The following is a 13,248-nucleotide window of genomic DNA, read 5'->3' on the forward strand; positions in this document are numbered from 1 at the left end:
CGTCTCGGGCGCTGATGCAATATGAGTACTGACAAAACATGGGTATTACAATGAGTATGATGCAATAAGATGGTGGGATGGAGAGTAATGAACCAAGTACTAAACTAGAGCGCTGTTGAAATGCAGTCCATATGCTTGCACAGAAAATGGCACCGTTGGTTGCAGGAAGACTCTTCTCGACCGTACACTGCATTAGTCACTAATGTCCACAAACAACACTTGATGGCAATGCCTGGCAGTGTCCCACTGGACTGATTCCTTCAGGTGAGGCCCACTCGACTCCAAGTAACTGTGAAACGTCTAGTCGACCAACGCTATCCATCCAAGACACACAGGACGTTCACTCCCGAAAGACCGAGGTTGATCCGCCTGCACAGTTGGTAACAGAGTCCACATTGTTAATGTGCATATATAGCTTGTTTCCACTAATGTGAAAGCATCGGCTAGTTGTTTATAATTGGTATGTTTTTAACCACACCAAGGACAAGGGTGAAGCAAAAATGCAAAAAAAAAATTTGCTGTTCTTCAACGCAGCACAGCCTGTTACCTTCCTGTGACTTCGCTTCATCCTCTTCCTTAGTGTCACTGCTGCCTGAAACTCCTTTCGCTACAGAAACTAAAAAAATAGTAATAATTCACACTGCTGCTTACAGGAAACGAAACATAACCGAGAATTTTGTGAAACAGTACAACTCCTTGGCAACGTGTCCAAGATAAGGTACCACTTGCGGCAAGCTGATAATCTCAAAGCCCACGGTGACATAGACACTGAAGCGTCTTTCAATTTTCGAAATTATGCGTAATTTGGAATCTCTACCTTTTAACACGCCTATGTAGATTTTTCTTGCAATATTTAATTAGACAACTGTGCTATAAGCGGGCAAACTTTGGCCATGGGAACGCCCTTGGCACATGCAGAATGTAGGAGAGGAGGACAGCAGAGAGAGATGTAGAGAAGTGACGCCATTGAGAGGGACGTGCAAGACAGCTGCAATGGTTTGCACCTTTACCAGCTACCAAAGGAAGCGTCAGTGGTGGGGTCGCAGGGATTGCTTACTGTCCTGTTTGCTCACTTCGAGATAGCACTTGCAATACAAAGTTCACCAGTAGTGTTTCTACAGCCTTTGTTACGGTCTATGCGCCATATTGAAGCACACTCACAATGCTGAGTTCTGCACAGCATCCGGCTGCAATTGCACATACAGTCGCGATAAAGTCGCATTTCACGAACTACCTAAAGGTCAGAAGATGGCTGCAAAGTGGGTCACTGCTGTCAAGAGCAAAATCTTCAAACCTACAAAGGCAAGTGTGCTCTGCCCGAATTAATTTCCGAGACAGCGACCACGTGCGAATCCCGTCTCGAATGCAGTCGCTTTGCCTGACTATGAAGTCTTCACAACTGAACCGTGATGCCGTCCATTTAGTATTTCCGCACGAGAGGAGGATCTTGCCACGACCAAGACTTGTCTTCATGAAAAGAAGAAAGACTGAGGTAATGCCTCCGATCAGTGGCTTTGCATGGAGCGCAGAGAGTTGCAACGGGGCCCGCTACTGCCGCAACAGTGCAGCTATCAGTGCCACCTCGCTTCCACAAATGCCACTTGTTTAGCGTTACACCCAAATGTAACAATAACATATAAACAATAAACAGTGTGCATTTGTTTCTATTTTGCAAGCGTCCGTGGTTCACTCGTGACAATGGGGTGCCAGTAACATGCGTAGCATTTTGCGGTGAGCTTTCGGTGCTCTCACTATTTTGCTCATGTAATATTTAGAATTGGAGTGTAAGCACCAGGCACAGTTCATTCTTAACTGTCGACCTCTATGGGAGGTAGACAGCTAAGAATGCACTTGACATTCACTTACCCTAGCATGCCTCCATGTTTAGTCTTGATGCAGTGCAGGAACAGGAGGATGGCATAGAAGAGATTGTTTCGACCCTGCAGTAGAAATGAAATGAAAATAAACTGGAGTCCAAACTAAGCCTGTAAAAAAACCTACCCTATAGTATTGCCTATTACATAACCGTCATATTTTGTTCTTAAAATAGTGCAAAAAGAGTGTGTTTTCAGTTTAATACAATCAACAGAGCCTACAGTATGGCTAAAAATGTCAGCTGTGCAACAGTGCTCCAGTATATTGAGGTTCGCTTGGACTAAGATGAAAGTAAAGATTTAGTGTCTATGCTCCGCCTTTTTGTTCATAATGTGTTCGATCCAGCATGTCATTTTGGAGACGACATTTTGTTACGTGTTTTCTGCGAGATATACATGTTTACTGCAGGGGCTTCCCTTAAATTCCAGTGGTTTCTGTGATCCATTCATTTTGTGCTCGTTAGTATACTTTGTGATAAAAAAAAGATAATTTGAACCGATTAACCAACTAAAATCTGCACGTGAACAAACAAATAATTGCTGATCGCAGAAAACCACCCATTATGGACCGTACCTTTGGAAGGTCGCAGGTGTCCTCACCTACGATGACACGGTAGTGTGGTGGTAGCACACTGGTCTGATATATGCATAAGGCATCCTTGTCCGCAGCTGCATCAAATAACAAGGGCCAGGTTGTGACAAGATATTGCTTTGTGCCATGAACATGTTCAACTGTATTATGCTGGTGTCACACGGTCACTTTTGATCACGATTGGGCCTCATCCAGATCGAGTTTCTTAGTCGTGATTGGCTCTTTAACACAAGCTGCAGAAGGGAGCCAATCGCTGTTGAGAAATTTGATGTAAGGTGGCAAATTGGGCTAGTTGGAACGTACTCGCCATGTTCAGCGCAAAAAAAAAGGACACGAAAACACAAGGAAGTGCACGACACAAGCGCTGTCTAACAACTGAAATTTTAATGGAAGAAACGTGTCATATATAAGCACACAAAAAAAACAACAAAAATCCAAAACAAAACAAAAACCACAAAAACCAAACAAAAAATCTTATCCCCCACCAGGCATGTACTCATGTATGCTGTAGATAGGTAATCTCAGCTTCTGTGAGAGCGATGGAAGGCTGGCTCACGCATCTGTCTCTTGCTTTTATAATTTCAAATGCTTCAGCAATTTCACGCGTGCGCTGGTCCCTGTGCCTTGTCATCACGGTTTAGCCGAGCTAAACAAAACCACCGTGTTGATAGCCTGTTGATAAAGCTTTCATTTGTTTGAACAGCTGTACTGGATTTCCTTTGTAAAGATGTAAACATTGTAACGTTTAGTTGTTTTTTCGTATTAGGTATTTGTGCACTTATTTTTGTTTTAGTTTGAATTGAAAATGTTCTAGCCGCTTGCATCACCCTATACAGGCATGGAAGGGTCCACAAAAGGCTTTGTGAAGTTAAACTACAGTAGTATTAAGAGACAAAATCCGTTAAGTGCAATAGTGTCAAGTGCAAACGCAACAGCCAGATATGAGCACAAAATATGCATAACCAGAGCGCTGATTAAGGAATGGTTGGTTTATACTCAGGTGACAAAAAAGAAAGTGCTTTAGAGCACAGAATGCTACAAAATAATGCACATGAACAAGCATTACAACTGCCAATTAGCACTTGAGTGTTCAGTCTAGCGTATGGCCAGTACTGTAAAGTGTTGATTCCTTCCTCACGCAAGCATACTGTCACACGGTTGTGATAATACAGCGCGCGTGGCAATATAATAAGTAGAAAACTGTTTCACTCACAAGGCTTGTTTGGTGCCTTGTGGAAGAACTGCGAGGTGAAAGTTTTCCCATCTGGAAAGCGTGGATCGGGAGGCAGCCTGGAGTTCAGGTACGTGCACAGCAGATGCAGAACTATCTGTAAGGAGCAATTCAGAGGAAGCTTCAACAAACACCCACTAATACGTGGCAGGAAAGAAATCAATCAGCAAGGGAGGACATGGCTTTTGAGTAGCAAAAAATGGCCAAAAAATTGAATCATATCAGTATCTCAAAAATATTATTATTCGGTTTTCATAACCCTTCAGTTATATAATTCCAAAATATATTCTATGAGCACCATATAGAAGTGCCAAGCAAATTTTTCTATCAGTTAAGGCAGCGACAAATTTTACAGAAACTGCAAAAAAAGAAAAAGCATTTTCAAGCCACGATAACTCCGCAACGGCGCAACCGAGTGCCGCGATCTTGGTCTCATCTCAAGTTGACATCCACTAAACCAATTTTGATTAGATTCATAGCATTTAAAGAAGAGCTCAAATCAGCCAATTGTTAGGAGAAAATCACTTATCTGGGCCCCTGAATGTAGGTTCCCTTTACAACAAGGAAATATATCCATCCAAAATCGAACACAGGAAATGGTGAAGGACACTACCAACTCTTTAATCACCAAAGCGAGGCTCAAATATATACACTCACGCAGTCACATGGTCATATCACAATCACCTTCATATCAACCGAACTAACCCAAAAAGGCATAACACAAAACTGGCATGCAATACTATGCGTCATCTTCGCATTCTTATTTGCTTCTCGAGATTATAAAAAAGGTTGCAGGAAATCTTGTTCCATTCTGCGCAATGCCACAGAGCTATCACTGCAACACGCTTCGCCCTTCTTTGCAATGTGAAAGGCCTCAAGTATTTCACGTGCCATTTTGTCATGACTTCTGCCCAAAATCCTGATTTCGTTCAGCACTGGCTTACATTTGCACTGTTTACAATGAAAGGCCACATTCAATCTTGTTCCCCTTTCTAACGATTTGAAATGTTCCCAAGCTCTAATATTTACACAACGACCCATCTGATCTATGTAGAGCACAGAATGCTACAGTCCAGTATCATCACCTTCAAAGCAGCGATTGAGCCTCTACTCACTTAATCCATTGTAAAAGCCCACCCCTCAAGTAAAACCCCTTCACTGGGGCCTTTGAGGTATTGTAAATAAATAAAAAAATAAACAAACCACCCCACATGTCAGTGGTGTTTCGTATACAACGCCAACAACACAATCCACAAAAGTCTGGCCACGCTTCATATCACACTGTGGCTTCTTTCGCCCAATGCGTGCACATAAACCACTCAGCTTCCTTGGCGCCGAGAACACTACAGGCCCGCCATACCTGACGGCAACCTTTATCAGGCCATTAGCAACTCGGTGCGTATAGGGAATCACTTGCGGTCTCCTGTGCTCAGGCCAAGCCTTTGTGTTTTTCTTTTTCCTTTTATTTTTTGTAGCAATGTTTCTGCTACAGCAGACACAACAGAGCTGGGAAAACCCGCGTTTTGCAGTCTGTGAATCTGGACCCTACAGTTGGTCTCAACCATGTGTTCACAGGACTTAGGGTGAATTCAAGGCAAAGAGAACCGATAGCCCTCTTGATAGTTTTTAATGTGTACGAACGGCAACAACTCTTTCCTGGCTCTGAGTAAATACATCCAACACACCTGTCTTTCGAGGCACTTGATATTTGTGTCTAAAAATAGCAGACAATGGTTCGCTGGCAGCTCATGAGTAAAATTAAGGCTTTTTCCTAACTTATTAAAGCAGCACAAAATGCTTTGCACCAACCAGCCCAACAATGAGTTCTACTAGAATCCCATTACAAATCTGGCAAAACAAATCCGCAGATAATATTTTTCATTAGCACCACTGCTACTAAAGCAAAACACCTTTGTAAAGTACTGCTTAAAACTTTCAAAATAGTACTTTGTTAACTTCATTGCAAAGTTTGTGCACCATAATGCTCGTAATACAGCCGAAACATAGAGAATCCCTTCATTATAAAGGCCGCTTTGTTGTAGAGGCATTTGTAGTACAAGCGTCAAACTGCACGACATTTCATGCCACGGAAAAAAACATAACAGTTGTCCCTGTAAAAAGTGCGGAGCTTGCATAACCAGGGTGTATCTATAAATTCTATGCTGCTCACTTTGCATGTGGAATAACAGCTAGTTGAACTACTACCTCAGGAAATTCAATCTTTCTTCAGATTACTTACAGCTGAGTCGGTGGGCAATGAGTCACTCCATGGCTTGCCCCTGTAGTTCTGGCTGCCACTGTTCCACCGGAAGTCACTCATGCAGCCACCCCGAGCCAGCTCTGAAAGAAAAAAATTAGAGGACACTTAAGCTTTGCGTTTACGAGTGGAACGTAATAGCACTATCACCAATGACTATACTGAATTTTCTGCAACACGGGCTCTTTAACACAAAATCATGGGAGGGCGGCCCCATCTCTCTGAAATATGTGAAAATGCAGATTCTACTGCTTGCATAGGCTGCTAGGAGCCGCAAGATATCAACCCAAGCCTCAAGGTCAGAAATGACTGGACTGCACATTCGTTCACTAGGTCCCTCTTCATTCAGCTTGAATCGCTGAGCCGTCAATGTTGGAGTAGCATGTGTGTCTCACAGCCCGAGAGCCTGGGTTTGATTCCCACCTTGATACGAAAAATCCAATTTCATTTTCAGCTCAATTACTTTACTTTGTTTGCAAGAGCTCTCCCGAGAAACTTGGCGACAATCTGAGCGTGCCTTGACATGTTAGTATTCTTTGCATCCATTGGGATTTCACACTTATGGCCAACGCTGCCGCCGCTGACACTGGATTTTCTGCAACACGAGCTTCTTTTGATGCAATCACATTAAAATGTTATGCCAGCCACTAAAAAAAGCGTCTAAGCAAGCAGCTAGTCGAAGATAGACACCCCCAGTCACTGATACTGCTGTGGGATGCCGTGTCGATGGAAGGACGCATCCCAACATAAAACGTAAAACTGTTTATTAACGAAGTAGCAGCAGCGGGGCGAGCATACCGACGCTGCGCTCGGTCGGGTAGCGAAGGAATGATCTCATCCGAGCTTGGTAGCTTGGGTTTATAGCCACCGTCGGTGACGTAAGCCTCCGGTGACGCTGCGGTGGCGCTGTCCCTTATCGGAGGCGTGGTGCAGCATGCAGCCGTGTCACGCCGGGCTATCTAGTGACGAGGCGGAGGTTGCGCCGGTTTGTGCGCAGTGTGTCGCCACACTGCTATTCATTCGTGAACACAAAAAAATTTGCGTGTATCTTTTGTGCAGAACAGAGACAGAGATTTGTTTTTCAACTTTGTCAGAGTGAGAAAGCATGCTGTTACATCAGCTTCAGAATTGTACTCAGAAAAATATTGAATTCCTTCCACCACCTCCCTTATTTAGCACTTCCACATATGGTGAGCTAAGCCACCATACAATTAAGCCTCGCAGAAAATCCAACTTTTGAAACTGACAAGAATGGAAAAGTAACCATTGCATCGAATGTGTGCCTGAATATATCACTGGTGCGATCTCAACCGTAAAAGACTGTATCGTTTGAAACTATTTGAGCCTACCCATATCAAATTGCTTGCTGCACATTTTAATTGCAGATAAGCTTTCCTTTGCGCACTTTTTTGCACAGTCATTTGTTGTTTATTGCATTTCAATTCACTTATAATCCATATATACTAGAAGCAGACTAGCCTGTATGGACGCATGTCTCCACGTCAAGTCGCGTGTAAATGTCCTCTGTGTGTTTGTTAAATGTGCCATTAAAATGAACCTTCGATCAACGTTGCCAACCTTAAAGATACAGAAAATCCATTCCATTACCACTACAGTAAGTGCAAATGAAATGTGTTTGGCAAAGACTCTCGACTTGCGAATCTCGCAGCAGTTAGTCTCGAACACAGGTGCTGCAATGGGCTTTTTGCAAAGACTAACAAAGCACAGATCTGGCATGCAGTGGTTTTGTTACATCCAAACTGCAGTGCCTATTGCACTGTCTTTGCTTCGCTTTTGAAATTGAAATCATGTATTCTGTATTTTGCAAACATTTTTTTTTCTTTTATAGCGTTGCATAATAATGACCATGCTGTTATTGATGCTTTTGTCCCCCCTTGTGTAATAATGACCATGCTGTTATTGATGCTTTGTCCCCCCCTCCCTCCCCCCCCCTTATGTAATACCCTGAAAAGGGCCTTTAAGGGTAAATAAATGATAAATGATAAAATAAATCTGTCAGAAGTAGCAGTTAGAATCGATTTGTTTTGGCTGCTTGCAGAATGCCAAAACACGATTGTGAACTCCTGGATTCCATAAAATCTCCTAGTTTACAAGAAAAAATTCACAGTGCAGACATCTACAGGTCAACATCTCATGTCAGCCACTCATGAGCAAATCAAATATCCTCCCCGCTTTCTCCTATTATGAAAGCTTTCGACATTGTTTAAAGTAGCACGGTGATGTGCTCTAGCAGATAACAAACAAATGGCGACAGTTTGCACAAGCCATTCATATTTGCAGAGCCGAATTGTTTAAAGTAGCACGGTGATGTGCTCTAGCAGATAACAAACAAATGGCGACAGTTTGCACAAGCCATTCGTATTTGCAGAGCGGAATTTTTTCTTCGGGCGTGTATTGCAACTGTTTTGCTAAGCAGCATTTGCCAAAACGGTGCTGTTTTATTGGCACTAGATATTTTCAATGGTGCAGGAAGTAATCACAGTGCCCTTAGAAGAAGCACAATTGCACTGTGCGGCGTTCTACACGATATTTTTTTTAGACAATACAGATTTTCCATAAAAATTCCATGACAGTCACGCTCCAGTCGTTTTCGTACACCTACTCTACGTTGAGGAAATGCTTTGCCACAACTAAAATTACATTGATGACACTAATTAACAAAAGCTTGTTAATTAGCACTTATTTATATTTGAAAGTCTTGGTGCGTGCCAATTTATGGCATACCCATTTTTTAGAAATCGTGAAAGTTGCATGAAATTCGAGATATTCATGATCAAATTTTAAGGGCGAAATCTAAGCTGATTGCGCCTGGAGTGGAAAAACGCGGCCTCTCTGTTACATAAGACCGGAACTACACGTGAGAAGGAAGTGATGAAATTTGAATCCGGGCGCACCGAAGCAGAATATGGTCAGGAAAATCAGCAAGCATTCTGAAATACACAAGTAGACAGCTTATTAGATGCGAAAGCATCTTATGTTCGGGGCAGTGTCCATTCTATGGCGTCCGCACCCATACTGCGTACGCACCAACTCTCCCCCCTCTCCTCATGTGAGCGCGAGGAGGTCGGAGGAGGTGGCGTGAGCGCTGCCTCCGCTTCGTTTCTCCTCTCCCGTTTCTCTCTCTCCACCACAGCTGTGCGCTCGTATATAATGCAGCGCGCACGCGCTCCCGTTGCACTCTCCTTCGCAACGGCGCTATGGATGCTCGCAAAGCTGAACGTAAACGGCAACACCGGCAAGCGAATCCATACCTGCCAAGTTTGGAGAAACGGAATCCGGGAGATCTACTCAACGAGCGGGGGGGGGGGGGGGGGGGGGGGGGTTATTGCGATAGCAATTTAATGGACACTGTCAGCGGGATTTTACGGTCGCCGCTGATCTGTACAGAGTCCAAACTGATAACATCGCTTACGCATCGTCTGTTTCACATGCGAGTAAATGCGCGCTAGCGCTAGGGACGAACGCGGTTGAAGCAGAGATGAAACGACCCGGCCGTCACCGTCGCGCGAAGGGCACATGCGATAACATTGCTCCGCGTGCGAGGCCTGTCATCGCTTGCTTACCAGTTATTTCGTCGGGCAAGGGACCATAATGAGCGCCGTTGAGACGGGGACGGTCGCAAGCGCTGGCGAACACGCTATCTCGACAGACATCAGTAACGGCTACCCTTTTAAGTGCTGGGCTCTCCACTTAAAGCAGTAGTGACACAAAATTTTGAAGGCGGGATAACTTGTGGGATAGATTTGTGTGAAAACAAACGCATCATCTACGAAATATTAACGGCTGATATAACCTATAACACGTTTAGGATCAATTTTTAAATTGCGTGTAGCGCATCTGTGCGCGAAACGTCCCACCTCGCGTCACCGTTACGCACGGGGCGCGCAATGCACTGGACGCGCGGGGCAAAACTGGATTTCCGGGAGATTTTTCTATGACCCGTACAACCGGGAGAAACGTTCAAAATCCGGGAGTGTCCCGGGTAATCCGGGAGACTTGGCAGGTATGCGAATCTCGAAGCTGCGAGGCTGCGAAAGCGCGTGTTCGCTGTGCTTCCATCATTCTCTCTGTGCAACGGTGTGCGAAACGCCACGAGCAACGTCAACGTCGGCACTAGTTGCAGCGGCAGCGCCACCGCCGCGGCGCAGAGGAAGGCTCGGGAAGCCGAACGTAAATGTCAGCGTCGGCAAGCGGTAATTCAAATGCCTCGACAACCACCGTCTCATAAGTCACATAAGAGAAAAGGAAACTCGATGCGTACCCCCTGCGATGCTTTCGCATCCCACCATGGTTGCCCGTAGGGGGAGATGATGTGTAAATTTTTCTTTGGGAGCAATGTGTGGTGCTCATAGGTCTTCAGAAAGTTTTTTTGGAGGGGGGGGGGGGGGGGCACGGGCCCGGTGTGTCCTCCCCTGGCTACGCCACTGTCGAGCCATGAGTCTGAGTCTGGGTGAGTACAGGTGAGTAATATTTGGGCGAGTTTGAGTGCGAATGAGTTCGCTTGAGAAAATTTTTAATGAGCCTGAGTCCATGTGAGTCTGGTTCAGGAAAAGTTTGGAGAGTCTGAGTGAGCCCTAAGGGCAAAATATATTTCGTGAGTGAGTCTGCGCGAGCTCCACATTCTTTGCCGAGCTATCGACTCCTATCTACTCAACTTCAGCATTACTATCAGCTTTATGTCGGCTCACGTTTATACTCACGTATGCTCACACATACTTCAACGTACTACCGTTCATACATCAGCTGAATATTTATTGATCAGAGGCGCGAGTTGCATGCAGGGAGAGGGGGTCTTGACCTCCCCTGCAAACTCTTACATGGGTAGTTCGTGATACAAATATCTCGTGTGAGTCATCTCTTCGAATGAAAAAATGTCCTTACTGAATTACAACGTCTAACAACTCGTATTTGAAGGTACGAGATCAAAAGGCACCAAGTAGAGCACCGTTGCTTAGGTACACTAGACTGTGGCGCAAAATACATTTTGTGAAAAAAGGGGGGAAGAGAAGAAAAGAAAGTGAAGCACCAACTTCACTTACTTTTCTTCTATTTTCTTCCCCCCTTTTTTCACGAAATACATTTTGCGCCACAGTCTAGTGTACCTAAGCAATGCAAGCACCAACTTGCCCCAAAAGATGTCCTTTTGGAAGTACAGCACCGATTATGCACCATGGTAGAAAAAAAGACGATTATACGCTAATGGACTCATGAGCCGACTTCCTCAGACTCAGTTCGAGCCGTGACTAGGAGTCTGAGTGAGTCCGGGGGAGTAATATTTGGATGAGTTTGAGTCCGAGTGAGTCCGGATGAGGAAAAGTTTGGTGAGATTGAGTCCGAGTGAGCCCTAAGGGCAAAATATATTTCGTGAGCGAGTCTGAGTGAGCTCCACCTTTTTTGCCGACCTATGGTGGTGCTTATCCATTTCTTTCTTAATGTATAAACAGGAACGAAAAACTATTTCACCTGTCTGCAAGAAGAAGCGTCGCAGTGGCTGCCCCTTTGTTTTATGCTTCACAGAGAAAGAAAAAGTTGATACACTTGAACCTCATCATAACAAAGTTGCATTTGACACGAAAATAACTTCGCTATATCTGAAAATTCGTTATAAGCGCATATTCGAACCACTGTATATATTACCAAGGCTATTCTTCATTTCCTTCGTTATAACCGGTAATTCATTATATCGAGGTTTGAGTGTGTTGCAGTTTTCTTGCACACAGCTTAAAAGAAACAGATAAGCATCAAACACCACATGCAAAGGTAAAGCAATCCGCTGATGCAAGTGAGATGACTCGCCACTTTTCATGAAATGATACGGCCATGATGCGCCTTCATTCAAATTTCGTCACTTCCTTGTGACGTGTAGTTCTAGTCTTACATAACAGAGAGGTTGCGTTTTCTGCCCACCGGGTACGATCAGTTTCAATTTCGCCCTTAAAATTCAATGATGAATATCTCGAATTTCGTGCAACTTTCGTGATTTCTAAAAAATGGGTATGCCATAAATTGCCACGCACTACAACTTTCAAGTATAAATAAGTGCCCTCAAGTCAATAATTAAAAAGATGATTAATCGTTTTTTGTTAATTAGTCTTGTCAATGTCATTTTAGCTTTTGCAAAGTATTTTCGCCTCGACAAAGAGTACGTGTGTAAAAACGACTAGAGCGCAACAGTCACAGTTTTTATAAAAAATCTGTATTGTCTAAAAAAAAACCCCTGTACATACAGTATGTGGTGGCGAACAGGAGTTAAACACACATACTGCATTTTCTCACATATAACGCGCCCCTGCATATGGCCCATTCCTCAACTACATACCACCACTAAAAATTTAAAAAAAGATCCCAGCGTATTTGCCATGAAGCTGCCTTCCTTGCTTTACCACGAAGCGACGCCATGAAGCCAACTTACGCACCAAAATTCATGTATAACCAGCACCCCAATTTTAGCTCAGAATTCTCCTAATATCTTGTGTGGGTTACACGTGAGAAAATATGGGTAGTACAAACTGCACTACTGGATGAAATTTCCAAAGGGGTGCTATGACTGTTCGATACAGACAATAACTTGCTACATCTGGGTTGGATACCTACTATATCCCACATCGACTGTATGGCATTTTCAACAACAGGAACACAGCTGGAGAGTGAAGACCCACCCACCTTTGATACGCTGCACCAGGTATTCATGGTTGCTGTTCAGGTCCAAATATGGCAGCAAAGAGGCCAGTGTGGGCACGTGCTGCCCTTTGCTGAGAGCCACCTGCTGCAATGTCGATGGGTTGGCCTCTGCGAAAGCAGGCACAATTTGCAGGTAAGAATAGAAAGAATGCGAACAGTGGTTAACTAATCTCTATGACATTTTCTTGTTAGAAATCTCCAACACACGATGGTCCCATAAAAAAGAAGATACTACATGCTATGACATTGTAATATATTTCAGTGACAATTTCTCCAAACATTGGAATGTAACGGAACCTGACCAGTTTAGCGGCTTAAGCAGATTGGTAATGCATGGCAAAACGAGCACTGGACAAGAGATGGAGACACCGGTTAGAAAGACACACAGATGCTGTGTTCATCTTTCTAACTGTGTCCCCGTGTTTAGTACTTATAATAAAACCTGATATTAACCTTGAACATAGTCAGTACAACAGATAACATCTGAAACCAGATTACATGTACAATAGCAAAGTTAAACCTATATATAATGGTACTTCAATATAACGAAATTCTCAATATAAGAAATTTAATTTTCTATGACTTCATGTCC

The 13,248-nt window shown here is 43.8% G+C and overlaps 1 protein-coding gene across 1 annotated transcript in view; it reads right to left on the reverse strand.

Annotated features, from left to right (window-relative positions):
• Positions 1–218: 218 nt before the first annotated feature.
• The window catches only part of LOC119376168 (transmembrane protein 209), a 30,177-nt gene continuing 17,147 nt past the window's right edge, over positions 219–13,248 (reverse strand). The window contains exons 11-16 of the mRNA XM_037646093.2: positions 12,639–12,764; positions 5,937–6,037; positions 3,680–3,794; positions 2,449–2,543; positions 1,867–1,940; positions 219–369 (exon numbers count right to left, since the gene is read on the reverse strand). Of these exons, the coding sequence (XP_037502021.1) occupies positions 315–369; positions 1,867–1,940; positions 2,449–2,543; positions 3,680–3,794; positions 5,937–6,037; positions 12,639–12,764 (566 nt within the window). The 3' untranslated portion in view covers positions 219–314. The remainder of the gene's footprint in view (positions 370–1,866; positions 1,941–2,448; positions 2,544–3,679; positions 3,795–5,936; positions 6,038–12,638; positions 12,765–13,248) is intronic.

Source organism: Rhipicephalus sanguineus, unplaced genomic scaffold, assembly GCF_013339695.2.
Source record: "Rhipicephalus sanguineus isolate Rsan-2018 unplaced genomic scaffold, BIME_Rsan_1.4 Seq1108, whole genome shotgun sequence".
In the NCBI taxonomy this organism is placed as follows: domain Eukaryota; kingdom Metazoa; phylum Arthropoda; class Arachnida; order Ixodida; family Ixodidae; genus Rhipicephalus; species Rhipicephalus sanguineus.